Source organism: Camelus bactrianus, chromosome 11 (assembly GCF_048773025.1).
Source record: "Camelus bactrianus isolate YW-2024 breed Bactrian camel chromosome 11, ASM4877302v1, whole genome shotgun sequence".
Classification (NCBI taxonomy): Eukaryota; Metazoa; Chordata; class Mammalia; order Artiodactyla; family Camelidae; genus Camelus; species Camelus bactrianus.
In genome coordinates, this window is record NC_133549.1 from 79,565,777 (window position 1) to 79,593,376 (window position 27,600).

The 27,600-nt window shown below is 58.0% G+C and overlaps 1 protein-coding gene across 8 annotated transcripts in view; it reads right to left on the reverse strand.

Moving 5' to 3' along the window:
• Nucleotides 1–218: 218 nt before the first annotated feature.
• The window catches only part of ARHGAP22 (Rho GTPase activating protein 22), a 179,599-nt gene continuing 152,217 nt past the window's right edge, over nucleotides 219–27,600 (reverse strand). For 7 of the 8 annotated variants that reach the window (XM_074374358.1, XM_074374357.1, XM_074374360.1 and 4 more), the window contains 6 exons: nucleotides 13,749–13,956; nucleotides 9,445–9,577; nucleotides 8,438–8,511; nucleotides 7,712–7,833; nucleotides 4,786–5,689; nucleotides 219–791 (listed from right to left, as the gene is read on the reverse strand). In XM_074374358.1, coding sequence (XP_074230459.1) covers nucleotides 563–791; nucleotides 4,786–5,689; nucleotides 7,712–7,833; nucleotides 8,438–8,511; nucleotides 9,445–9,577; nucleotides 13,749–13,956 — 1,670 coding nt within the window. In that variant the 3' untranslated portion in view covers nucleotides 219–562. The remainder of the gene's footprint in view (nucleotides 792–4,785; nucleotides 5,690–7,711; nucleotides 7,834–8,437; nucleotides 8,512–9,444; nucleotides 9,578–13,748; nucleotides 13,957–27,600) is intronic. The other variant, XM_074374361.1, reaches the window with a different exon arrangement.

Genomic DNA, 27,600 nt, shown 5'->3' on the forward strand with positions numbered 1-27,600 from the left:
AGATGGTGGAGTTGAGAGCACACACATGCACCTACTGCCAGCTTCAGTGGCCATGACAAGGCTGGGTGCTCCCTAAGGAGCCTCACACCCCACTCCTGAAGACCCCCTGCCATTCCATGCACGGGACGCCCTGAGGACTCCCAACCTTGTGAGAAACAGAGGTCACTTGGTAATCCTCACTTCACGTGCCGGTAAAAAAGGAGTCAGGTATCCAGGCATCATGCTTTCAGAGCAGATTTAATAAAGAATGCAAAAGGTTCCCAGGGGGCTACTCAGATCCCGGGTGCCGTCTGTTTCGGTGGCCACGGGACTGTCCCCTCTGATGCCTGCCACAGCCTGCGTGGTCAGAGCTGCATCCAGACCCCGTGTGGAGCTCGGGCTCCCGACGGTGCCCCCCAGCATCCCAGGGCTGGGGTGGTGTGTGTCAGGACTTCCCTCTCCAGCCGGCTCCGCATCTCTGGGCACCACAGAGGCCCAGGTCCCAGCTGCAGAGGCTCTGGCTCCTCCTCCCTGCCGACGGGAGGGTGCGCCACGAGGCACGAAGCGAGTTCCCCCCATTCCTTTACTTTGGGGCTCTGGCACCTTTGGCCCCAATGGTCAGGCTTCCCAGGGTTGAAAAAAACTCCTCCATTTCCTTCTGCAGCAGCTGGTTCCTCTTCTCCGCGTCCTCCCGCGCCCGCTCCGAGTTCCGCAGCTTTATTTCCAGCATCGCGTACTTCTTCTTCTCCTGGTCCAGCTCTTCTTCTAGCCGTGACATTCGTTTCCTCAGGTCGGCACTACCTTCTTCGAGTCTTAAAAATCAAGAAGAAAGTGATATGTGATATTTGTCTTTCCCTGAAATAACCTATAATGAAAAATATGAAAGAATATATAACGTATATGTGTGACTGAGTCACTATGCTGTACACCAGACACTAACAACACTGTAGATCAACTACTGCAATTTAAAAAAATCTCTGCCAACTCGATAGACAAATAAATAAATACCATGAGTAGATGCCAAAAAAAGAAAAAAATTGAGAAGACAATTTTAGACTTGGGCCCACTGAGTTTGCCACATGGGCTCCACCGTCTGCAGATGCCAGGTGGTCAGCCTGGCACGGGGAGAGGACGGTGCGGGCTCAGACCTGGCGCCAGACGAGGCCACATGGACCACATCTCCTCACAAGACCCTGCGCTTCACCCCGAGCCAGCGGGGGCTCACCCCCAGAGACCCTCCCTCGGTTTCTGGTACTCGAGGCCGGGCCTCCCTGAGTCTGCATGCAAATACAGGTGACCACTTGCCCTCTGGCCCAGCCAACCGTCCTGCTGAGGGATGGCCCGCTGGCTGGCAGAGAACAGGACTGGGCCCTGAACTGAGAGGGCAGCAGGAACCTGTCCCCGAGTTTGCTCTCCTGCGAGGCCCCTTGAGCTCCAGTGACTCACAGGAAACCCTGTTCGGGATGTCACTTCATCCTCCATTCCCACTCAGCCTCCACACCCCGGCCCAGAGGCCGCACCGCCTGGGGAGCGTCACCTGATCCTCCCCAGCAGCTCACACACACCTCTGCTCCTTCCTGCTACCACAGGGCTCCGCCACGGGCACCCATGGAGGGGGGCACCGCACCATGCAGACGTTGGCACAGCATCTTTTCCACCAGACAACGTGCTCCTGTCAGGCCTGAGGGACGTGCGGCGCCTGGCCCCTGGGAACCGGGCTGACTGAGACACGTGACTGTGCATGGGACACAGACTGCTCTCAGCCCTGGTGCCCTCTCCTAAAAAGCAGGAGACAACCTTCCCCCAGTGTAGCTACAACGGCCCAAGGAGACCACGTGTGCACCACGCACCACCTGGTACATGGTGTGTGTGTGGAGCAAATACCGATTCCCCGCAGCACCCAGGCCCAGGCCCAGGCCTCCACCCTCAACCACTGAACACAAAGCACGGAGAAGGGAGAGAGCCTCCCTTCACCCCCACCCCCATCTGAGCACTGGGCCTGCTGTCAGAAAGAAGCCCCCCCCCACTGCTTCTCCTCCAGTCCAGGCCCCTCCTTTGCCAGGTCCTCCCCACCCCCGTTGCTCTCAGGCACAGCCTGGGCCTCCCCTCCACGCCGCTCCTTGGGTGACCTTGTCCAGCCTCCAGACTCAAAAGCACCAGCTCCGTGCCGACAGCTCTCAGTCTTTATCTCCCTCGGTTCCACTCAGAAACTTAATAAGCATCTCCAACCCAAAAGGCCCCCCGCCGAGCTCCTGACCCTCCCTCCCCAAGTCACCCTCCCACTGCCCCAGGCTCCCCGCTCAGTAACCACCTTCTTCTAATTGCTCAGACAAAACGAAAACATTCTTCAAGTCAGTTCTTCCTCTCCCTCCCCACATCCAATCAAAACTGGAAAAACTCTTCCAAACATGTTCAGAATCTGGCTGCTTCTCCCACCTCAACTGCTGCCCCTTAGGTCCACGCCACCCGCAGTTCTGGCCTGGGTGGCCGGGGCCTCCTAACTGGACTTTGTCTGCCCTTGAGCCCCATCAGGAGCCCCTGAGCGCAGCAGCCAGGGTAACTCATCAAAGTGATCAAAGTCCTCACGGCCCTGCAGCAGCTTCGCATCTCACTGGGAATAAAATCAGGGCATCACTCCTGCCAAAAGGCCTCTCGGCCCCCTGTGCCCCCACTCTTCCCTCCACCTGCCCACACAGCCCCCGCCCCCCTCAGCTGCCGGCTTCTGCACCTGGCCTTCTGCCCACAGCACTGATGCCCCCTCCCAGCCGTGCCTCCCCACCCTCTCCCCCATGCTCCCCTTTGTTCACCTCCTCTACCTAAGCTTCTAACATACATATTTTTAAATCTATCCTGTTTATGGTCTCTCTGTTCCCCCTCCCACTCTCACCAAATAGGAGCAAGATTTTGATCAGTCTGGGTCATAGCCGTGTCCCCAGCATTGCAGACAAGCAACACAGTCAGGTGTCTGGGGAATGCAGGGATCAGGGAGCAGGGGAGGGGCTCTGAGTCCCAGGAGGCAGGGCAGAAAGCTGGTCTCCCCGCCCCTCCCAGACCAGACTCCATCTGGGCAGACATGTCCCCCAAAGACCCACTGGAGGGGGCCCCAGTCCTACCTGTGTCCCTCTAGAACACCCCCTCTAGTCAGGATGACGGCCAGGCCACTCTGCCAGCGAGAGCCCCCCAAGGGCTGCCGCTGCTCTCCCTTTGTCTCTGAGAGCCTTGCCTGACCTCCGACCCACCAAGCAGGAGGTCACGCGAGCATGCTGGACGTGCCGGGCACCCCCACCTACCACGTCATTTCCTCCTCACGACAAACCGATGAGGTCACTTGTCCCCAGGGGGCCTGCCCAGACACTCAGCCAATACACAACGGGCAGGGACTCGAATCCAGAGCCCACCAGGTGACAACACTGCATTTCCCCTTGAGAACCCCAGCCTCTGAGACAGTGAAAGGCCTAGAGGCTCAAGCCAGCCCCATAAACAGCCGAGGGAGCGAGAAGGTGGTCCTCACCCCACTCTGAGGCCGTCCTCAGCCAGCCTCCGCCCAGCCTCCGCTGTGTGGGCAGGTGGAGGGAAGCACCTCCAGGCTTTCCGCAGTTTAGTCTGAGCTCACCTTCAGCAGTCATCACCTCCCAGCGAGCCTGCGGGGAACTTCCACCGCTACCTCTGCCTGGTCAGCTCCAACCCAGTGCTGACAGTGTGGGTTTTCTCCGCAATTTTAAACCTCAGGGTTTTTCTCCTACCGTGTCCTTTCTCCTCCTCCCTCAACTCAGTCCTGTTGGTCCTTCAAGTCCTGGCTCAGACATCACCTGCTGTGACTCCCATCCCTGACCTCCCCCAGGGCAGGGGCCACTGCCCTTTCCTGCCATCTTCCCGCCGTGGACACAGCACCTGCACACGCCTGACACACCCCAGGTACCCACGAGACGGCTACAGCAGAACAGGAGGGCCAAGTGCTGCCTTTCCAGCTCCCTGTGGAAATCCCAGGCTCAGAATTAGAATCCCTTCCACCTCCACGGTCTGATGGGAAAAGGCAGCCCTCAGAACCTGCTGAAGCCCTCTGCTAGTGCTTGGGATGAGGACTCATAGGCCAGGCTGATGCCAGGCCTGGGGCAAGCGGAGCTAAGGGGTCTGAGGTGCTGATGGGAGCACTGTCCAGTGCGGGCTCTGCTGGTGACGTTCACCGGGGAACTCAGCCTCTCAGAGCTGGAAAGTACCCTCCTCAGAGGGAGGCTGGGAGGATGGAACCAGGGCCCATCAGTGAGCAAGACTTAGAGAGTGGCACAAGGTGCCCTCTGACCGAGCAGGAGTGAGGGCTGGGCTCAGCATGGCCAGCTCCCTCCTCGGAGGAAACTGGATTCCGATCAGGAGTCTTCACTCCACGCCAGGCCCAAGCACGGTCAGCCAGCCAGGCCGGTCCGGGGCCTGCACTGCACGTGGGCCCTGCCCCACACACAGCGCCCGGGCTGCAACACACCTTGGGGGCTGGCCTCCTCCCACATAGTGCCCGAGTCACTCTGAGCAGCTCAGGCTGAGATTCTAACTCACTCAGTGGTTCAGCAGGCCCTGAGGCGTTCTGACTGCATGCCAGGGCCCCAGCTCCCAAGCTTCCCCAGGATAGGACCCCCACCCCTCCATTCCCAGCCCTGTCCTGGGGACATTCTCCCAGAAGGGCAGCTGGCGGCTCTGAGCCCTGCTCCAGAGGCTGACTGCCTGGGGCCGGTGTCCAGTGAGCAGCTGGCTGCGAGGGCTCTGCCCAGCCAGGGAGGGCCAGCCTCGCACCGCCCTGCAGCCACAGCCCTTTACCTTTGCACACTCGCCTCGTACTCAGTCCTCTGCCGGCACAGCTGTGCCCTGAGCTCTGCGACCAGGCCCTGGAGCGCCTCGGAGCGGCGGGCGTGCTCCCGGGCCGGGCTGCCCGGCTCGCTGGGCTCGCTGCTGCTGATGCAGGTGCCCACCCCATCCAGGCCGCGCTCCGGGCCCAGGGGTCTGCACTCCTCACTGCTGCTGGGGGCGGGGGAGGGCTCCAGGGCCCCCTCGGTGTGCAGGGAGCTGCAGGCGGAGGAGTCGCTGGCCCGGCAGGCAGTGCAGCTGCTGACCGAGCCCCTGGCCGAGGCCTCGTAGGAGGAGGCCCCAGACCACGGCGTGCCGGCCCCGCTGGACGTGCTGGGGAAGAGGCTGGCTGGGGGCACGTTGTCGTAGGTGGAGAGTCTCTGCTCGGAGCCTGAGTCCTTGAGCCGGTCTCCCGAGGAGGCCCGGCGGTGGCCCCGCAGGGAGGACAGCCCATTCATGAGCCAGTTCCCTCCGGAGGAGATGATGGGTACCTCCAGGGATGCGCTGCCCACCTTCGGGCTCCCGGACCGGGACCCCGACTGCCGGAAGGAGGACCTCCAGTTGGGCAGAGTCTGCACCTTCTTCCCAGGGCTGGTGGCAGCGGGGCCGCGTCGGCTCCCCAGGCCCGTGGGAGAGGTTCTGGAGAGCGCCGCCACGGCGGCCCCATCCAGAGAAGAGGTCCTGTGCGAGGGCAGGCCGGGGGCACCGGGGCTGCCGGGCTCTGGCTGGCTGTCCCTGGTGACCTCCTCCGGGCCCCATCCCACGGTGCATGGGGGGCCCCCGCGTGGGGAGGCTGGCCCTTCTGTGGTCCTCGAGGTGAAGAGCTGGCTGTGTTTGCGGATCAGGACGGTCATCAGGTGCTGGACCAGGGAAGTGCCTGCCAGGAAGAAGCAGCGAGAGAGGCCTGGCTGTGAATGTGAGGGCCTCCAGCTCGGGCTCTCCAGAACCTCTCCCAGGGGTCAGGGGAAGCTGCAGCTCGGACCCAGGGTGCCTGGCCCTGCTTGTAGCCCCAGACCAGGCTGCCCTTTAAGTGAGGACTCCATGAGAGCTTGCCATCTGCCAGCCTGAAGGAAAGGACAGACACCACACCCTTCAAGTCCAGGCACGGACAGAAGGACCGTGCCCAAGATGCCCTTCCTCCGACGTGGGGCCAGGAGCACAGAGAGGCACTTCGCGCCCACCCCAACCAGCTGGTGGGGGGAGGAGAGGCACGATGCCCGTGAGGGCTGCGGGGTGAGCCAGTGCAGGCTGGGGCTGGAAACCAGGACCTGCATGGCAGAGGCCTCCCGGCTGCCCCATGTCACCGCCCTGGGCTGCCCACAAGGGCTGTGCCTGACTGTCCATACCCTGGAGGGCACAGGACACTGAAACAGGGAATAGAGATGTCCTATAGGTGCATGTGGGCGCACACACACAACCCTACATACACACAACACACACACACAAAATCCCTCCCACAGTCATAACACACACACAATCCCTTACACAACCACATACACACACACAATTCCATGCACATACATACAAATCCACACAGCCACCCCCGAACAGTCCCCCCAGTGCAAACACAGTCACACACCCTTACACACAACCCCTCTTCTCCAGGCCACGGCCCCTGACGTGCAGCCTGTGGCATCTGTGGGGACTCGGTTCCTGAGGCGGTGCGGTGGGGGAGGGGTCAGCGACAAAGGGAGGCAGTGCAGAGGGTCCGGGGTACTGATCCACCTGCCTCCTCGCCTCCACTCATCCTCAACCAAAGACCAGAGCCTGGGGGATGGAGGGCGGCTTCGACACGATAAGGTGGGTGAGATGCTTGGACATAACTGAGAATCGTGGGGAAAATTAAGTAAAGAATCTTTAGTCCAGAAAAGCAAGTGAAGCAGGAACTCAGCAAAGTCAGCAGGGTGAGCGTTTGCCCTCAGGCATTCATGCAACGTGGCAGGTGGGAGGGAGCTCTGGGGCCTGGGGCGGGTGCTGGGCATGAGTGCCACCCGAGGGCCACACCCTCAGCTGGGGGAGGGGAGCAGAGCAGCCCCAGAGCCACCCCACACCCTCCACAGCACCCCCCAGGTCACACTCAGTGAGGAATGGCACCGGGGGTGGGTCCTGCCTGAGCCCTGGCCAGCCTCTGCGCCCCTTAGCTGGGACTGGCTGTGGGTTTCCCGTCTGTGAGCGGCAAGACTCTCACAAACCCCGTGGGGACCGTCTTCCGTGGGGTCTCCAAGCAAGGCTCTCATTTCCATGCCAGCCTGCACCTGTGCCCTTTGAAAACTCTGGCTGACAAATTACCTCGCCCCTCCCGGCCTGGCTCATCTGTAAAATGGGGGCAGTAACCGCAGCTCAGGCTGCTTGCAAGGTTCAAGCAAGGTGATGGAAGTAAAGCCCTTGGTGGAGGCTTTACTGCGTCTTCCAAGCTTGGCAGGGGCAGTGGGCTGTGCCCGGCAGCCGTATTGAAAGCATACTGAAAGCAGCTGCTATGGCTGCTGGTGTTTCTCTTTTTATTCTTTTTCATTATAGAGCAGAAGATCCCCAGGGTTTGCAAATCTCTGACATCCAGAATAAGCCTATGACAACTACTTACTCAAAAATTACTTTAGTAAAGCAAAAACACCTGTGTGTATTCAAGGGCAAGGACACCGACCTTTTCTATACACCGCTGCCCGCCCCCACCCCTCGCCATTCTAATTGTACCCTATGACCCCGTGATTTGCCTTCTACAGCTGACCCCACGGGGGAGGAGGAGCTGGGAGAGGAATGAGGCAGTCCGGAGAGGCTCCTGCCAAGTCCCCAAGGATGGCACCACCTGTCCCGCTGGCCTGGCATGAGGGTTCTGAGGACCTGCCCAGGACCAAGGTGAGCCCAGAGCACCGAGCACCACCACGCCCACCCCGACCGTTACCTTCCATGATGGTCACCGGGTCTTCTATCTGTGGCCGAAGTATATTAGGTCCAAAAACGGTTGCCAGGTTCTGGACACTCATCTTGTTGACATCTGAGTGGGACTGAACTTCATCCAGAAACCTTCAAAGTTAGGAAGAGACAGCTGGCAGAGAAGCAAGTCCTGATGCCAGATCTCCTGGGAGCTGCCGGGCCCCCACGCTCGGCTGCACCCACGTGTTTCCACAGCTGCCGGGCACAGCCAGCTGCCGCTGCCAGGCTTGGAAGACACAGAACTTCCCCTGGCGTCTAAGCGGGCCATCAGAAGCAAAGGCCACTGGGACAAGGGCCCGTCGTTGGCATGGAGGGACACAACTCTCCCACCTGCAGTGGGGACAGATGCCTAGGAAGACCCAACCCCCTCCCCAAGACACAGGGCTGGCAGAGGACCACCCTGGAGGTCCTCTCCCAGCACCTGAGCCCAGGTCATGGTCAGGAGGCAGACCCAGAGGAGGCCGAAGGAACAGGCTGCGTCCCCTTCCTCCAGGAAAGATGCACCCAGGACTGTGACACTGCCTGCTCCCACGGGCCTGTGAGCCTCAGGAGTGCGGGGTGTGTCCTTTTATATTTCCTGTTGGCTTGACACTCAGGGAGAAGTGCTGGTGAGAGCAGAGCCAGGCCCCCCGACCCCCATGGAGGGCACGGAGCCAGAGCACAGGGGACGGGAGCCCCCACCCCGGTCACTTACTTGCAGATGTATCTGAGCAGGTTGTAGTTGACCAGGGGAAGGCTGCTCACTTGTTTAGCCAACTCCAGAGTCCCCTTGAGAAAAAGAGTATTTCAAAGACCAGCAATGCGGCCCTTCTCTTACTGGAGGGAGGGGTGCGTGAGGGGGAGTTGGGAATCAGAGTCCAGGCCTCCATCCATCCTCCGCCCATGCGTCCGGGCCCCAATTGACCAGGGGGTGCAGCCACTCCCATCTCCCTTCGAGGAGCAGTCAGGCCAGGCTTGTGACCTCTTGGGGGGCGAAGCAGATTTATTTTCCAGAAGCTGTTTTGAGGGATGTGCCTCTGCAGGGCCACAGAGGAATGCCGGGGCCAGCGCTCAGCTCACTTATCAAGGCACAAATATTTGCCAGATAAAGACCCCTCGTCTCCCACACGGCCACAGGGAGGGCAAACAGTCCTTCCGCAGCTGGAGCAGACCCGGGCTGCAGGCGGGCACTGCAGGGTGGGGGTGGGGGCCCTGTCCTGGGGGCAGTCTCAAATTCTTTTGGGAGGAGGCAGGATAGAAACAGATGAAAGGTCTGGTTGTTTCTGAACCCCATGGCCAGCCGGCCTGGGTAGCCTGGGTTGGGGGTGGGAGCAGGTGATGGAGCAGGAGTGCCTGCTGGGTGGTGGCCCAGGCTGGGTACTCCGCATTCAGGGGCACAGCTGGGGCACAGCCTGCTTCAGGAGGTACCTGTCTCTCAGAGAGACAGAGGCCTGCAAGCAGGGAGGGGACACTCCGGGCCAGAGTTCCCTCCCACACAGACTGGGATGGTGGAGCCCTCCCCAGACTGGGGGGTTCCAGGCCTGTCCCCACCAAAGAGCAAGCCACTCCAGGACCGCACCCTGCACCCCAGACACACACAGAGCAGGCTGCAGGACAGGATCTGTGCCAGCAAACATCACGAAAAGTTGTGACCCCACATCTCCCTACTAATTGGCAGGCCCCCCTCAGCCCCTACAAGATGGGTCCCCATGAGCCACTAACCTCCCCCTCGTCCTTGGTGAGCAGCTGGGCGCAGCTGAGGAAGTCCTCGTATCTGGCGAAGGGGACCACGGGCTCGGGGAGCTCCCGCAGGTAGAGCTTCAGCAGGGAGGCCACCGTGTGCACGTCTGTGGTGCTGCAGGCGGGGGGCCATGTGTGAGGCCGGGGCACCAGGGAACCACAGGAGTGACCAGCACCTCACACCACTCGCCTCAGGGGCAGCCTCTGCTAGCATGTCCGTGTGAGCATGTGTGTGAGCACACACGCACGTGCACTCTGAAAGCTGGCTAGGGAACCGGTGGGAGTGAAGGGCCCCCTTCCACTGGCCTGATGCCCACCCCACCCCCACTGCCTTCTCCCAGACACCTCTTCTGCCGACACCCTCACCTCCTGGGTGCTTATGGCCCCAGTGGGTGCCCAGCCTTGAGCCCAGTGCCCCTTCCCTGACCCGGGGCGTTCACGAGTTCACTGCCAGCCACTCTGTGAGCCGGAGCCCAGGAGGTCTGGTGGGTGGCGGGGCAGGACAGGAGGCAAGGAGGATCAGCGGTCTTGCCTTTGGACAAAGGCCAGCCATTCTACCTCCCCCGGGGCAGAGGAGTGGGGGTGCATTTCTGATCTGAGCCAAGTAGATGCAGAGTGGCCTCCACTCTGCAGACCTCGCTGGCGGCATCCATGCCCATAGCCCCTTCCTGGCTCCTCCTGGCTGCTGGTGGTTCACAGCGCTCCTGGGCCCGGGAGGCCCGGCCCAGCCAGTGGGACAGCCCCAGCTCAGGGAGCCCTGCCCCTCCCCAGGGCCTTGCCCTGATGGCCTCACCTTCCTTCCTCCATTCCTAGAAATGCACTTCCTCTCCGCCCTCCCCACAGTTGGCGCAAGGCTATTTCTTGGTACTTTTTTCTTAAACTCCCCTCCAACCCTCCATCCCTAAATCCAGCCCTCACCCCCAGCACTCAAGGAGAATGTTCCACAGCCCACAGCACCACGGGCGCACACCAGCCTGGGAGCCCTTCCAGGGCAGGTGCTGTCACCCATCCCAATCCTGCACCCAGTGCATCCAGAACACAGCCACGGTCTCCTGCCTGTCCCCTGTACACCTCACTCCCCTACAATCCACTCTCCACGTGGCAGCCCAGCCCCTATTTCTCACCCCAGCCCCTCTGCTGGCTTCCAGGCACCAACCATTACCTCCCTGGGGGCCAGGCTGCCTGCTGCTCCCATCTGCTCTGGGAGCCAGGAGCATGCCCTGCTCTGTGCTGTGGGCCAGGCGGAGGGGGCCCCCGGCTGGGTGACGGGAGCGCAGGCTGGTTCCCTGTGTGCATGACTTGTCATTTGTCCCAGCCACATGAGGGCAGGACCTTGTCTACTGTCTGTCTCGTTCACGGCATCATCCCATGCTCTCACTCAACGGATGGATGCTGAGTGTCATAAGGAGGGTGTGAGAGTCACTGGAGCCAGCAGGGTTGGGCACAGGGGAGACCCTCCTCCACGCTCAACAACAACGTGGTCAGGGCTGCGGGAGCTGCTGTGGACCAGGAACCAGGGAGGGACAGGTGTGACTGCAGCTTCCAAGCCCAGTGGGGCTCTTTATGAAAAGCGGGCCCAGGACCAGAGGCCAGAGTTCATCCTGGTGGAGAGTGTGGTCTACGCCCAGGGAGTGAGCCTGGATTACCTCTGCCAGAGTGTGGGCCCCGGGACCCTTCTGTCAGGGAGTGAAGAAGAGGACCCCTGGGACCTCTGTGTAGGGGGTGGGCACAAGTGCAGGGCCGAGGAGCTGCCGAGGAGATGCCAGGAAGTGGGAGAGAACGGTGTCAGATACCCCAGGGAGAAGTTTCCAGAAGGGAGAGGCACCCAGAGAGGCCAGGGCAGCGGTGGCAGTGCAGGGAACACTGTGAGATGGGCCCTGGAAAGGCAGGTGGAGGAGCCCGGACATTCAGGGGGCGGAGGACAGGCAAGGGTGGATAACGGACAAGAGGCCCCACGTAACAGGAGGGAGTAACAGGATGGTTCTGGAAGGGTGAGCAGGGACTCAGAGAGAGGGACTTTTTTGGAGGGGGGATGTAAGTGGAGGGCAAGGGGCTCTGGGAAAGAGGCCAGAATCTGGCTGGGCAGAGGCCACATCTGGGCATCTGGGGCAAGTTCCATGGGTTCAGCCTCAGGTCCTAACCCACAAAACGGACACATGACCATTTAAGAGAAGTCTGTAAGCACACTGAGGGCAGGGCCTACTGTGGGGTGCTCCAGATGGGAGCAGGGGGTTGGGGCCCCAGCGGAGGGGTAGGGAGGGCGGGGGGAAAGAGAGGCTGAAGAGAAGCTGAGGCTTAGGGGGGCAGAGGGGAGGCCTGCCTTGCCCCCTCTCATCCCACTCACCCCAGCTCCAGTGAGGGGCTCCCCCTTGACCACTAACCCCTAAATATGGTTGCTAAGCAGAAACACCTGGGGCTTTTAAACATGCGAATTCTCAACCCCCCCCCGCACCCCCACCCCAAATCTGATTCCACGGGAGCGGAGAGGGCAGGGCCTGGAATCTGGACTTTCAGAAGCTCCCAGGGATCCAGACATACTGTCCGACAACTGATGCCAACCCGGGGGCATTTCTACAAATACAAACCAGATCTGGCTGCCGCCTCCTCCAACTCTGCCAGGGCTCTAGGGGCTCAGCATAAAACCCAGCTCCCTGGAGCGCCTCCCTCTGCTTTGCCTGCACTGCGCACATGCTCTGTGCCAAGCTGCAGCTCCTGAAAGCCTCAGGCTGGGTCCTCTCCCCTCCTGGCCCACCCGCTGTATACCCGCTGGAGAGGCAGAGCCCCTCAGACTCCCCCACAGTGCAGCCCTGACTCCTGACCTCTCAGCAGAATGGGGCAGGCCTTCCCCAGGCTCTGGTCTCCCTCTGCCACTTCTACTCCTATTCCTGGGATCACTTCTGGCCCATCCTCCACGGGGGTCTTCTCAGGTTGTCCCCCCTCCGCTCTTCTCCTTCATCCCCTCGCAGGTGAGCCCACTCGCCCCCACACCCTATTGTTGCCCTGTTGAAACAGATGATGCCCCACGTCTGCCCCCAGACTCTCCCCCTTGGTTCTGGATCCCAGGGTTCCTCTGGCTACTGACCACATCACCTCCCTCAGATTTCCCACTGGCACACCACACTCAGCTCCTCAGCACCTTCCCGCTGAGGGGAGGCAGAGAAAGGAGAGGCTGTGGTCATCCACAGCCAGGGGAGAGCTCAGGGTGTGGGGTCAGGGGCAACCTGGGCTGTGGTCCCTTCTCTGAAAAGCCCCAATGTGAAGAGCAAGTTTCCAGGAACCACAGAAGGGGCGTTTTTTTGAAGCAATCTCCAACCCCAACCCCTGACTGCACAGGAAAGAAGAGGCTTGGCTGGATGGGGTTCAGAGTGGACCACAAGCTCACTGAGATTGTAAATACTGGACCACACGCTCAGTGTCGGATGGAGATTCACAGGGTTCCAGGTGAAGGAACCCCTGCATCCTCCTTGAGGAGATCTCCTCTAGGAAATGGTGGCCAGTCGCAGACTCCACATCTAAAAAGGAATTGACAGACTCTCCTGGCTGCGGTGACACATCTGGGCAGATGCTGGAGGGGCTGAGAGTGTTCTGTCCCAAGAGGGGACCTGAAAAGGCCAGCAGAAACCTCTGTCCCGGGACAGAGGGGGCCCTTGTCTGAGAGGGCAGATCTGAGAAGAATGGGCAGAAGCCCCATGGGGACCGGGGTTCACCTGATGCAGAAAGAACTTTCTATGAATAAGTGAGGCTGACTCTACCCACGGTGAAGCCCAGGACCCAGTAAGCCCCAGTAACGGACTGGGATGGGCACTGGCCCAGGACTGGTGGAGGAAACTCACTCCCCCAGCCCCACCCAAAACCTGCAAGGATGTGGGGCTGGAGCTGCTGCAGCTCCAAGCTGGCACCAAAGGAGCCTGGGGGCAGGTCCCCCTAAGAAGGCAGAGCCAAGAGACAGATGGTGCAGGAGGCCTGGAGTCCCAGGCGATGCCTGTAGGGGCCCTTCCCCTCTCCTGCTGAGGTGGGCTTCCAGGCATGTGCAATGGGTACAGCCTGCATGGAGGTGAGCGGGCCCCGGCTGGGGCAGGATCCATCCCCGGGGGAGACCCAGGGCTGCTGCAGTGATTCTGTGCCCTGCGCTTTGCCCGTCGGGGGTGCTGGCTGGGCACACACAAGGCACCATCCCACCTACCACCTGTTCCCCATCTCTGCCCAAGGGAGCCGGCGTCCTGAGAGGAGGCCCTGCAGGGGGAACGGGCAGGTGGCCCCATCTGTGCCCCATCCCAGGAGCTCACCTGTCGAACAGGGGCTTCTCCCCGCAGTCGAAGGAATCCTGCAGGTCCCTCACCAGGTTGGCCTGGCCGGGCATGCGGAAGAGGCCTTCCTCGGTGAGCCCGCGCTCCCGGATGAAGTCCACGCACTGCTCCACCAGCAGGGGCGCCAGGCGTGGGCCATACTTGCGCTCGTGGTGGACGGTGTCCTCCAGGCGCTGCCCAAAGATCCCTGGGCACAGAGATCCCTGGTCACACCCTCAGCTCTCCGGCCCAGCGATGGGGGAGGGCGCCGGGGACAACGGACAGCAGGGGGCGCTGCCAGGGCCAAGGGCGGCTCCCTCCTGAGGGAACAAATTAGAAAGAGGGAGGAGACGCACCAGGCGGCTGGGATGGGGCTGGAGCGCACAGCCGGCAGCAGCCGGGCCTGTGGACCCTTCAAACGGTCCTCAGGGAGCATGCGTTCTGTGCTTTGCTGCTTGGTTTATTTATACAGCACTAACCTCCAAATAGAAATGGCTTACATTTAAAATCCCAGCAGCGTCCACTAAGAGACGCACCCTAGGAGGTTCTCAGTGGCACTACTTGCCACTCCCCGCGATGGGAAACCCACCCCCAAGGCCCCTGCGCGGTGGAACGAGTAAGATGGTCATGGTCTGCTCACGCCGGGCAGCACCCACCAGACAGCGATGGGAACAGATGGGGCACGGCTTTTGCAGCAAGACAGACGTCGGACAGTGTGAAAACACAATCACGACTCAACACCACGACTCATCGGGAAATGCAAACCAAAACCACAAGGAGATACCACCTGACTCCCAGCAGGACGGCTACTATCCAGAAAACAGAAAACAAGGGCTGGTGAGGATGTGGAAAAACTGGAACCTTGGTGCACTGCGGATGGCAACGTAAAATGGTGCAGCCGCTGGGGAAAACAGCATGGAGGCACCTCAAAAAATTTAAAACAGGAATATCATGTGACCCCGCAATCCCACTCCTGGGCACATCTCCCAAAAGAATTGAAGCAGATGCATGTACACTGTGTTCACAGGAGCATTATTCACAATATGCAAATGATGGAAGCAACCCAAGTGTCCACTGATGGATAGATGGATAAACAAAATGTGATACATACATACAATGGAATATCATGCAGCCATAAAAAGGAAGGGAATTCTGACACACGCTACAGCATCGACGAACCCTGAGGAACAGTATGCCGAGTGAAATAAGCCAGTCACTAGAAGACAAACACTGTATGATTCCACTTACATGAGATACTTAGAATAATCAAATTCATAGAGACAGAAAGTGGAATGGTGGTTGCCAGGGGCTGGAGGACAATAGGATGGAGAGTTACTGTTTAATGGACACAGGTTCAGTCTTACAAGATGAGAAGAGTTCTGGAGATGGAGGGTGGTGGTGATTACACATGACAAACATACTTAATGTCACTGAACTGTACATTTTTTAAAAAGTCATTAAAATGGTACATTTTATGTCAGATCTATTTTACCAAAATTTTTCAAAATTAAAAAAAAATCATCGTGAGCAGAAGCCAGACCCAGAGGACGCACTGCACGACTCCATTTATGTAAAGGGCAAAACCGGGTCAGGACCTGGTTACCCTGGTGGATCAGTGACTAGAAGGAGCCCAAGGGGCTTCGGGGTGCTGGTAATGCTCAGATTCTGGACCTGGGCACTGCCCACCCAGTTCTGCTAACTTTGAGAACAATCGTTAAACTGTACACTTATGATTTGTACACCTTTCTGTCTGCTACAGTTCAATAACATTTGCCACAGGGAAAAAAAAAAAAAAACTGGAAGCAAAACATCCAAAACATTTAATACAGGACCAGAAAGCAAATGAGGGACAGAGGGAGACAGCAAGAAGGTAGAGGAAGTTCTGACTCAGAAAACCTGTGACAACTAAATATACAACTGAGCAAAGAGGTTCCTGGCAGCCTAGGCAAAGAGTGAAAGGAGTTGAGATCCATGAAGCTCTCCATCTCACAGTGAGAGACAGGCGAAACAGACTTTTCCCAGCTCTAAGCTCTCCAAGGATTTGGGGAGGCCCCCAATGTGGAGACCTTCCCACAGGGCGGCTGTGGAGTGTGCCAGGGCATGACATTAAAGCTCCATCCCGTCCAGGCAGTTGCCGTCCCAGAGGGACGCAGCCCAGACCGGTGGCTTCCCGAGACCTGGGTGGTGAACCAGCTGGGTGAGAGGGTGGCAGGACTCTGGGCGCTACTTAGCGTCCCGCATACAATGGCTCTTTTGAGATACATCAGTTGTTCCTAAGACCGTGCGTGGCACAAAGGAGGACTCAGTAAATGCTCCTTCTCATCCTGCTCTACCCAAAGGCAGAGTGTACAGAACCTGGGGGATGAGACTTCCCCTTTCTACAAAACATGCCCATGTGGAAGGCACCCAGTGACACACAGGCGCTTTGGGGAGAAGTGTGTGCATGCGTGCGTGTGGGCATACATGCACACGTGTGTGTGGACTTGTGTGTGCACGTGTGCGGGTGCATGAGGACAGTGTGCTGAAATGGCCGAGACACGGCACATGCGGCGTCAGGTGCTGTTCCAGGCATTTGACACATAGCCATCCATCCCAGCCGCGCACAGCTGGGTAACTCAGGGAACATGGCCTTTACTCTTATCGTCGCCATCATCATTCTCACGTTTCAGAGGAACACACTGAGAGGCAGTGGGCTTCAGAATGGGCCCAAGTTCACTCAGGGTCAAGGTTCCAACTCCAGCAGTCTGGTGGCTCCAGGAGCAGAGAATGTTCAAGAACACACTGCTGCTCTCCACCCAGGTGGGAGCACAGATACCCATGCAATGCTCTCCACCCACCAGCTTCGCATCCCATCTTCCTCCTGCCCTTCTTCATCAGTAGCCCCCGAGGATGTGCTCACGTGGGTGACAGGCAGAGGTAAGCAGAGGCTGGACACTGACAAGAAAGGAAACTGTCCGCCCCCTGGGGCCTGGTGGGAGCGCCCAGCCGCCCCTGCCCGCTGAGGTGGGGACTGACAGGCCAGTCATCGGCCTTGGGCACAGGGGCCGATGTTGCCGAGAGACTGGCGTGCGGGCTGCCTGGGGCCACTCAGAGAAGCCTGTCCGAGGGCCCGCTGCTACCAGCGTCCTGGCCGCTCTACCCAGCCTGAGAGTGGCCTGGGCTTTTCAGGGGACACAGAGCCACGGGTCCTTCTCACCTCGCTCAGGGCTCAATCACTTACACCCAGCAATGAGCCACAGGGGTCCACGATGCACGTGTTTACGTGTAATGATGTTTGAAACATTTTAAAATTTGTTATTTAAAATCAAGAGATTTCCTATCCAAACCTGGCTTCCCAGCTCCTCTTGAAAGAATCCATAGACCTGGCGGCACCAGGCCCGAATTCCCAAAGGGTAACACAGGCAGAGTTCAGTGGCACCTGTGCCCTTCCAACAGCCCTTGCTTTTGCTAATTCTCCACCATTCCCTATTGCCTCACACCCCGTCCACACTCCACTCGCGTGGCCTTGCCAGGTACTCACCTCTTTTGCCTCTACCTCCAAGGCACAGACTTCCTGCAAGGGCACTGGGACAGGATGAAGGAGAGGGGTCCTGACCCACAGAAGGGAGAAGTGGGAAGCAGGGCCTGTCATGACCAGAGGCATCTGCCAGGACCGCGCAAGTGCAGAGAACATACAAGGGGAACTGCCCAGGAGGGGAAGGAGCCAGCCGGGCCCTGCATCCTCGGTGCCTGCACCTCCCTCCTCGCTCAGGCGTCCTTTCACTTCCTCTTTGCCCACTACGGGAGCCTCCTGAGTACGTCTGCTTTTCTGCTGCCCGGCCCGCACACAGGAGCCTCTTCCCTTTTCAGTCTGCGCCAACTTCTTATTAGCCCTTGGGAACAGCTCAGATGTCCCCTCCTACGTGAGCTGTCCCAGATTCTTCTTTCAGCACGACCATGGGCTCCCAGGCTCTCTTCCTGGCTGGCTCTTACCTATCAATTGATCAATTGATCGGTCACAGATGGTCACAGTGAAGACACTTGCCTCTGCCTGGTTTCTTGCTGGGAATCACTTCCCTCTCCCCAGTCCCGAGCTGATGCTGGGCTTGGAGCAGAGGTCAAAGGACACTGAGTGAAGAAGGGGGAACACACAGACCAAGATAGTCTGGGGTCCTGAGTTCACGCACTCAGCTCCCCACCCTCAGCTCACAGGTGACTGAAGGCCACAGTCAGGGAAGAGGGACACTGAGGAAAGGAATCCTAAAATCCTCTCTAGAGATCCACAAAGTCTGGGTAATTCCATCCAGCCTCCTCTTGGCCCTAGCCTTTCCTGCTCTCCCATCTGCTGTCCCTAGGACTACTGCCATCTGCCTGTCCATCCATCCGTCCATCCATCCCTCCATCCCTCCATGTCTGTGCCCCACCCTGAGTTCTAAAGTTTAGTGGGTTTCAGAGATGCCCAGAGAGCTAGAAACATGTAAATCTTACCACGAGTTCCTCTGCTGAAAACCCTTTGCTGCCTCCCTCCTCTCCACCCAGGATAAAACCCAAACTTGGCAGGCAGGCCGGTCCTGTCCCCACCTCCCTCCACCAGCTTCTGGGGCGCAGAGCCCGGGCCAGGCAGAGGGCAGCTGCTGCAAGGTCAGCCCGGCTCTCCATGCGGCGCCTGCAGCCAGGCAGCTCCCACATGTCTGAAGCCCTCTCCCAAGCTCCGCTCAGCCACTGCCTTCCCCCTGTGCAGCCTTGCAGACCATTCTCCCAGCCCTTGAACAGGAAACACAAGTCCACAGGGCCCTGGGGGCTTCTGAGCAGAGGCGATTTTGAGGAGGAGGTGACATGGGAACTGGGGTCTAAGAATGAGAAGGAGATGGGCAAGCGGGCAGGCGGGGGGCTGGAAGGGGCACATGAGCAGAGACCACAAGGCAGACCTGGGTTGGGAGGGTCTGAAGGGACCCCAGGGGTTGGAGAGTGGGTGTGACAGAGCATGGCTGAAGAGGCTGAGAACACAGCAGCCCCCTGCCCTGGCAACGACCATGGGTCCTGGTGGGCACCGACCCCATCCATGGCTCAGGGGCTCTGGGAAATGATGACTGCCCCAGAGGCCCTCCAGCACTAAGCCTGGTGAGAACACTGGGCTAAGATTGAGGTGGGGACACAGGGGGAGGGCGACGGTCAAGGACGAAGGCCGAGTCTGCACCTGCACTGGTCTGGGTGCACATCCTGGCTAAGCCATCGAGGAGTGGAGTGATCGCTCTCCTGGGCCTCAGTCTCTCCATCTACACCAGGGAAGTGATCACACCTGTCTTTAGCAGTTGCCTGGGGCCCTGCCCCCAGGCACCACGAGGCCCAGGACTGACTCCACATTCCCTACACGGCTTTGTGGAGTCTTCTTCAGACCTTCTTCGATTCCAGGTGCAAGCCGCGCCCTCAGCACCCTTGGAGCAGAGATGCTCTGGGAGCCCTGTGGGAAAGCCTCGTCCCAGCTCAGCCTCCCGGGGCCTCCCTCCCAGTTTCCTCCCACTGCAGGCCCCCTGCGCTCAGGCTACAGGCCTGGCCATCCTCAGCCAGGGGCCTGGCCCACCACTCCCCTTGCCAGGGTCTCTCGGGCAGAGCCTGGCAGGGCCTGGAACGGCCGCACTGAACTTCCTCAGGCCCCCTGGCACGTCTCAGAGGGGAAGACTTGCCAAGAACCAGTTCCAGTAGGTTTGTCAGATCCCTGGAAACCCAGCCAGCATGTGGGTTCCTCGAGGTCCCAGCCCACGCTCTCAACAGAGCACTGGCTCTGCCACCAGAGAGGAAACTGGCAGAGGCTGCCTTTCCTCTGGGTAGACCTGCTGGCAGGCTCAGAGCCCGGGCCTCCTCCCCTGCCAGCTACTCCCTGGCAAGCCCGGCCCTTACTCCCCTCTCCCCAGGATCCCAGGCAGGGGCAGGAAGGCTCAGGCCCTGCACTCAGCTGACTCAGATCCCTGTCCTGGGTGACCTTGGACACAGTCCTCAACCTCTCTGAGCCTCGGTGTCTGCCACTTCACAGGGCTGTGTGCAGCTGCAGGAGAGCCTATGGCACCAGGCACGAAGAAGCTGGTACCAGGAGGGCTGGGCCACGGCTCTACCTGCCCCCAGACCCCAGCAGAAAAGGGAGGCAGCTGGGATTCCCTCTTGGAGCTGAACCCTGAGAGGAGACCTCAGGCCTGCTCTGGCCATACTAGGGCCCTCTCCGGTTGGGGGAAGGGGCACACAGTCAGAAAAGAGATACATGAGTAAAATAATTCCTAAATTCTCTCCAGAGGGTCACACTTTGGGTAAGCCCCGCCTGTGCTCTACTCCTCTCCCCAGGGCACTTGCCATCCTCCCTGCATCCACCCCGCGGTTTGTGAATCCGCTGTCCATCACCCCCGAGCTTGTGCCGACATGCGCCGCCCTCCTCTCGGTACCGCAGAGCTCTCCTCCACAGCTGTAACCAATTGGCTGGGCTGTGCCCAAGCCTCACCAACCAACAGGCTGAAATCGGCCCAGGAGAGAGACATACAGCGAGAGGCAAACATTGAGGGGTGGGAGGTGGGGGTCCTGCTCAGAGAAGAAGGAATCCCTACCCTTCTGGTGTTAGCCAGCCCCAACCCAGGCACGGGGCCCTCCTGAGGCCCAAAGAGTCAAAAAGGGCTGAGCACTGGGCTTGGAGTCCTTAACCCAGAGCTGGCATCCTGCCTGGTCCCCTCAGCAGTGGCGGAGGAGGCGGGGTGTGTGTGTGGGGGGGTGATCCTCTGCAAGTTCCGGCGCCCCTAAAGCCTGGGTTCTTCATCCTTGCACGTGGGATGCCCACCCACCCCGCGGGAGTCAGGAGGAGGCGTCCCGGCTCTGCCCCTTCCCCTCAATACGCGCACCCGCTCCCCGAGTCCGGCGACCGGTCTGGCGGCTGATCGCCCGGCAACCCCCGGGCGCCCCGCGATTGGCCGGCGCAGCGCGGTCCTCGCCCCGCGTGCGCGGGCCCCGGGCTCGAGCGCGCTCTCGGGCCCGGGACACCGCTCCGGCGCGGCTTCGCGGGGCGCCCGCCCCCCTCCCGCGCTACCTGGGGCGGCGGGCACGCAGCAGGCGGGCAGGCGGCAGGGCGGCCGCGGGCAGGCGCGGCACCCGGAGGAGGCCCGCGCGGCCGGCATCAGGCCCATGGCGCGCCCGGGCGCGGCGGCACGGCGGCGGCAGGAATGCCCGGCACGCGCGCAGGTAGCGTCTTGCCCGCCGCCCGCCCGCCCGCCCCGGGCCCGGACCCCGGAGCGAGCGCGGGAGGGAGGGCCCGGGACCCGCGAGTTCCTGGAATGCGGCGTCTGGAGGTGGCCCCCGTGGCTCTCCCGTTTCAGACCTCCGACCCCCTTGTTCCTAACGCGCGATGTTACAGGCACCCTAAGAATACCATCAACTCCCAATGACCCGCCTCTTCTTGCTGGTCAAGGACTCGCTTTAGGAGCTTCCGCTCCCCGCAGAATGGGAAGCAGGTGTTCCAGGTGGAGGCAGTGGAGGCTCAGGGAGGTCAGGTGACTCGTCTGGGTTGATCTACAGCTGGGCTGCGGGCCGCGCGCGGAGCTGGCGTTCAGGGCTCCAGCTCTCTGCCCGGCTGGGGGCCAGCGCACTCTCGGTGCCAGGGAGGGTGCTTAGGACTGAACATTCCTGTCTTCTGCAGCCCTGAGCAGTGCGAGCATTAATGTCCCCATTTTACAGATGAGACAGCTGAAGCTCAGAGAGGTTACATAATTTTCCTAAGGCCACGAAACTAGTAAGTGACAGCTTCAATTCAAACCTACATTAGCTTCTCTGTAAAGCCTATGTTATTCCCAGAGTAAGATTCTGTCCCAGTGAAAAAAGCCCACAGTCCCACACTTCCAGAGCGTGCAAAGTGTGAGGACCCAGATGGGTGCATCGCCTCAGGCATTCACTAGGAGGGCGGGTGAAGAGAGAAGCAGAGCTGGAGCCATGCATCACCAGAAGGAAGGATGGAGGTCCCCAAGGGGTCTGTAGGCAGAACTCTGTAAGGGAGGGGCTTTAGAGAGCCCTTGGTCTGGATGGGGTGGTGGGACTCATCTGAAAGCCGAGTGTGCAGGGCAGGGTCACTATGTTTGCTCTTACTAATCAGGGCCTGGACTCAAGTGAGGCAAGTGAATTTTGCACTACAGTTGCAAAATTAAAGGAGGAGGGGTGCCAAAATTTTCAGTAATCAAGATAAATATTTTTGCAATATTAAAAAAATAGAAATTAATGCAAAAAGATGCATAATGAACAAAAATATCAACATTTCAAATCAAGACAGGATCTGACCCTGTACTTGCACAGACTTTGGGAGTGAGTGCCTCATTTGCCTTGCCCTAATCCCACCCACAGGTCCTGTCTTGATTTAAAAGTTTGATATTTTGTTTATTATGGACGTGGCAGGCTAGATAAGGCCCCCCTCCAAAGACATCCATGTCGTAATCCCCTAGAACCCGTGACTCTGTTATCTCACCAAGCAAAAGGGACTTTGTGGATGTGATTAAATTGAGGGCAGATTATCCTAGATTATCCCAGTGGGCCTTAAAAGATGGAGGCAAAGGGAAATTTGACCACAGAAGAGGAGGCAATGTCAAGAGGGAAGCAGACACTGGACTGATGAGGCCACAACCAAAGAACGTGGGCAGCTTCTAGAAGGAGGAAGAGGCAAAGAATGCATTCTCCCCTGGAGCCCGCAGAAGGAACCAGCCCTTCCGACACCACGATCTTAGAATCATAAAATCTCAGTTCTGACTTCTAGAATGGTGAGCGAATAAACTCGTGCTGTTTTAAGCTGCTAAATATGTGAATCTGTTAGAGTAGCAACAGAAACTAACACAATAGGTGTTTCTGTATTCATCTTCATTTAAAAAAATTCCAATAAAACATTTATCTTGATTACTGAGTTTTTTGGTGCCCCCTTAAACTGTATGCCCCAGGCCAGTGAGGCTCCCTAATCTGGGTCCTGGGGCTGCTGTGGGAGTGGGGGCAGAAGCTCTCCCAAGTGCTAGGAATGTGGGGAGGGGCTCAGGGTTCTCGCCTCCCAGAGTTCAGGTAAACATGAAGGTGGGAAGGGCCGGTCATGGTGCCAGCAGAACCATAAGTCAAGGAATGCCCTGCCCTAAACCTGCTAGAAAAGCCTGAGGCTCCCGTGGCCCACAGCCCCAGGGATCTGATCAGCTCTGTCCATGTTAAAGAGAAGGTTTCAGGGGCTCAGAGGAAGCACCTGCTCCAGGGAGGTGGAGCCCTCCCAGGAAGGCAGACAGGCTCTGGTGCTGACTTGCCTTCTCCTGTTGAGCCTCGGTTCCCCCACCTGTATGGTCATAGAATTAGACTGGCCAATAGGCTCTCAGGAATCCCCTCAGTCCCCCCCACCTCCCCAGATTACCCAGATGGACAGAGGTCTGCAGCTGTCCCCATTTAGAAGGTTCTGGACTCTAACGGCCACTGCCATAATGAGCTCTAGGTTAAACCCCAGCCAGGTCAACACCGAAGCCACCTTGTGGGGGTCTTTTTAGCCATGGAGCCTGAGGTGGGGGGGCCTCAGATGGGTGGGCAAAGATAGTCATGAAACTGTTCTCTTGGGGCAGGGCCAGAGAGCTGAGAGGCTAAGGATCTGTCCTCTCACATGAGCACCTGGTGACAGGTGACCTTTTGAGCTTATGTGGCTCTCATTTCTGGGCTGGGTCCAGGACCTTGGGAACTACCTCCAGCCTCAGTCTTGCCTCCTTCCCCCCTCCCCCCAACTATTAAGGCATCACAGATCCAGAGGTTATGGTGCCTGACAACAGGGCATCCTTGGATGGGCTCACCCTAGAGGCAATGCTGTCCCTGCTCCCAACCCTGCTGTGTACTGTTGGCAACTTGCTGAACCTCTCTGGGCCTCTATGTCCCTCTACAAGATAATTTTGATACAACAAACCTTTGTCAAGAGTAGCACGCAGCAAGCCTGAGAGCCCTTCCTCTTTCTTCAGATTGATGTGGAGGACCAAGGGAAGAAGCTGAGAGTCAGAGGACCCGACCATGGGGCAGCCGGAGGGCTCTTGGCATCCTGTTCTCCAGAACCGGCATCCAGCACCAGGGCTCTGAGCTCCAGCAGCCCTGGGTTAGAACACTGGCTTCCTTTGGGACCTGGACAGATGACTTGAGCCCCCTTGCTGCCCAGTCTCCTCCCCTGTAAAAGGGGCTATAGCGAGACTGATTTCATAGGGCTATTGTGAGGGTCGGCCGGCCTGCGGAGCCGGGCACTGGGACACGCTGAATAAACATTAGCTGTCCTAGAAAGAGTGGCTACCTCGGCCCAACTTCTCCGCTTGTGCCTGGGGGTCACCGAGACTTCATTCAGTGTCCCTGGCCCATGCCCTCCCCTGGCCTCATCCTAGCAATGGTCACTACAAGCTCTGTTCTAGCCCTGAGATCTGAGCACACACAAAGCCAGGCAGGCCAACCCGCCGGCACCTTCCCACCACAGCTGCTGGGAGGGAGGCGGACTGAGTGACCCAGCAAGGTGGGTAAAAGGCAGTTGGTCGAGTGGTGAGCACCCTGAGTTTCACAGGAAGCAGTGGCAGGCAGCCCCCTGTCAGCCATCCTGGCTGGCTTGCCAGGCTCTCCCAAGATAAGGCAACTGCTCCTCCACCTCCCTTCTCTCGGTAAACGGCCCCGGGCTCCCTGGCCACCTGTCAGTGGGGCCTGTGGCTGGGGGCTGTTTCCCCTGCCCTGGGGTCCAAGCTCACAGGCTCCTGGGGCACTCACTGCAGGGGAGGAGCCTTGAGGGCTGAAGAGAAAGAGGCCCAAGGGTGCGCTGAGCTGATCCCTGCACCCAGAAGGGGACAGATCTGGCCACTGTGAGCGTGGGCTGGATGGGGTCCAAGGTCTGTGGGGGAAATTCCTCCTCTACCTGGTATGCAGACCCTCAGAGCCCACTAGAACAGGCCAAGGGCACCAGAACCGGACTCAAGTACCCCTTCTGCTGGCTCAGTGAACCCCAGCCCAGATCAGCAACAGTCCTGTCTCTCCTCTTTTGGAAAGGCCACCAGGAAAGACCCAGGCCCCCTGGCCTGGTGGGTTCACATTCAGAGGAAATGGAAATAAAACTCTCTCTTTTTGATTCCCCCAGAAGGGCTGGGATATAGAGTAAGCAGTGCTGGGGCTAAGTGGTCCACTAGGATCGCAGGCTCCACCACTGCCAGCCTGGGCTGGGGCCAGTGACCTTTCATCCTGAATCTGATTGTGCCTTGAGGGCTTCCGTTTGGAGATGTCATTCCAGCCGGTAATGACCACGACCATCTGGATTAACAGGGTTGCTTTGTGTCCCTCCAAGTTGTCCCGAGGCTGGATTTTCTCCATGTCAAGTGTCCTGCCCTGTGGCCTCTGGGAGCTGCATTCATCCCCATGATTTCTGAGCAACTTAGGGCAGGAATGTTTCTCTGTGCTGCTGCCTGTAAGGTTGGGACAAACAGCTTCTGGGCTTTGCTCGGCAGAGCCCGCTGTGTGGGTGGGAGAGTTACCAAGCTCTGAGTTATTGAGGGCTAACCCCGGCCCCCAGACTCCTGCATCCAACTGCCCACTCCAGGTGCCCATGGGTATAATGGCTAACAGGCATCTCAAACTCATGTGGCTAAATGGAGCTGTAATTTTGCTGCATCCTCCCAAACTGCTCTACGCTGTCTTTCCCTCTAGGTTAATGACGACTGTCTTTCTGGCCACTTAAACCCCTGGAAGTCCACCTTCACCACCCTCTTTCTCTCACACCCACATCCAGGAGATCTGGTGCATTCTACTTTCAAAATAGATTTGAAATCTGCTCACATTCACCACACCCACCATAGGGTAAGCACCCTTGTCTCTTTGCCTGAATTACGGCAATAGGTCCCCTGCTTCCTGGCGTCCCTCTCCAGTCAGCAGTCAGAGCGGTCCTTTTGACTCAGTGTCAGATTATGTCCTTCCTCTGTGATCAGGCTCCATCAGCATCCTTCACCCCCTCCCCACTCCCCCGGCCCACCAGCCTCTGCGCTGGTTCAAGACCCCATCAGAGGCTCTCTGCTTCTGCCGGAACTGCTGCCTAGGTCTGGCACATTTTCATCAAACATCCTCCTGGCTCAGTTTCTCCCCTTCTTCAAATCTTGGTTTGAGTGTCACTCTCTCATGAGGCCCACCCTCACCACTGTCTTTTAAACGGCTCGATTTTTTCTTTTTCTTTCAGTAGCACTCGCCGCTTTCTAACACAGCAGTGCTCAAAATGTGGGCCCCAGACCAGTAGCATGAGCATCAGCATCACCTGGGAACGTGTTAGAAAGGCAGATTCTAGTGTATTGGAAACTCTGCTGGGGGCATCCAGTGGTCTCTCTTTATAAGCCTTCCTCTAAGTGGTTCCAACGAGAACGACTCTCTGCCACGAGATGTACTTGCCCTGTTACTGTCTGTCTCTCCCCGTTACCGTCTGTCTCGGGAGTAGAACAGAAACTCTGTCTGATCTCCGTTCCTCCCTGTGTCCTGCCTGCATGTTGAAGATGCTCTGCGTTTGTTGGATGAATAAGAACTATTTAGTACTAAGGGTGCTGAGCACTTTGCATCTGTTTTCTCTTGTTTCTCATGACAACCCTGCAAAGAAGAGATTCTTATTCCCCTTTGGCAAACAGAGACACAGAGAGGGTAAGTGGCATGGCTAGGGTCACACAGCAAGCAAGGGGCAGAGCCAGAGCACACCCAGACCACAGCCTGATGCCAAAACTTGTGCTCACTCTGTCTGTTCTCACACTTCAACACAACTGGCTTTGTTAAGCACTTTCCAAGGTACATAAGACCTACCTTCAAGGGTTTGCTGGCTCTCTCCAGATAACCAGAGACAGCAAGGACTCACTCATGAGCATCCACCAGACACTGGGCGTCCCTGGTGACTCCCTTCTCTCCTCTTTCATAGAGAGCTGGTTAGAGGTGCTACCCAACAGCACCCCTGGGGGCCACGTTCCAGGAGCTGGGCACTGAAGTCCAGAGAGCCACTGGGGAGTGGGGCCCTTTTCACAGTATGAGTCTTCTGATCCATGAATGTGGGATGTCTTTCCATTTATTTGGGTGTTTAATTTCTTTCAACAATGTTTTGTCATTTCCAGAGTATTACGTTTTGTACTTCTTTTGTTAAGTTAATTCCCAAGTAGTTTGTTCTTTTGGATCCTACTGTAAATGAAGTCTTCTTAATTTCATTTTCAGTTTGCTCAGCGCTACTGTATAGAAATACAGTTGATTTGTGTATATGGACCTTGTATCTTGCAACCTTGCTGAGGTTTTTTAAATTAGATCCAACAGGTTTCTAGTGGATTCCTTAAGATTTTCTACAAATGAGATCACATCATCCGCAAATAGAGGTATTATTATTTGTTTCTTCCTTTCCAATCTGGATGCATTTTATTTCATTTTCTTGCCTAATTGCTCTGGGCTATAATGTCTAGTACAACATTGACTATCAGTGGCAAAAGCGAGAATCCTTATCTTGTTGCTGGAAAGCATCCAGTCTTTCTCTGTTAAGCATGATGTTATCTGCAGGTTTTTTGTAGATGTCCTTTAGTGCGTTGAGAAAATTCCTTTCCGTCTCTAGACTGTTGAGTGTTTTTATCATGAAAGGGTGCTGGAGATTATCCAATGCCTTTTCTGAGTTGATTGAGATGATCATGTGGTTTTTTTTGTCCTTTATTCTATTGATGTATCACATTAATTGCTTCTCTGATGTTAAACCATCCTTGCATTCCTGGGATAAATCTCATTTGGTGATGGTGTACAATCCTTTTATATATTGCTGGATTCAACTTGTTAGTATTTTGTTGAGGAATTTTGCATCTATATCCACAAGAGATACTGGTGCTCCAGCAAT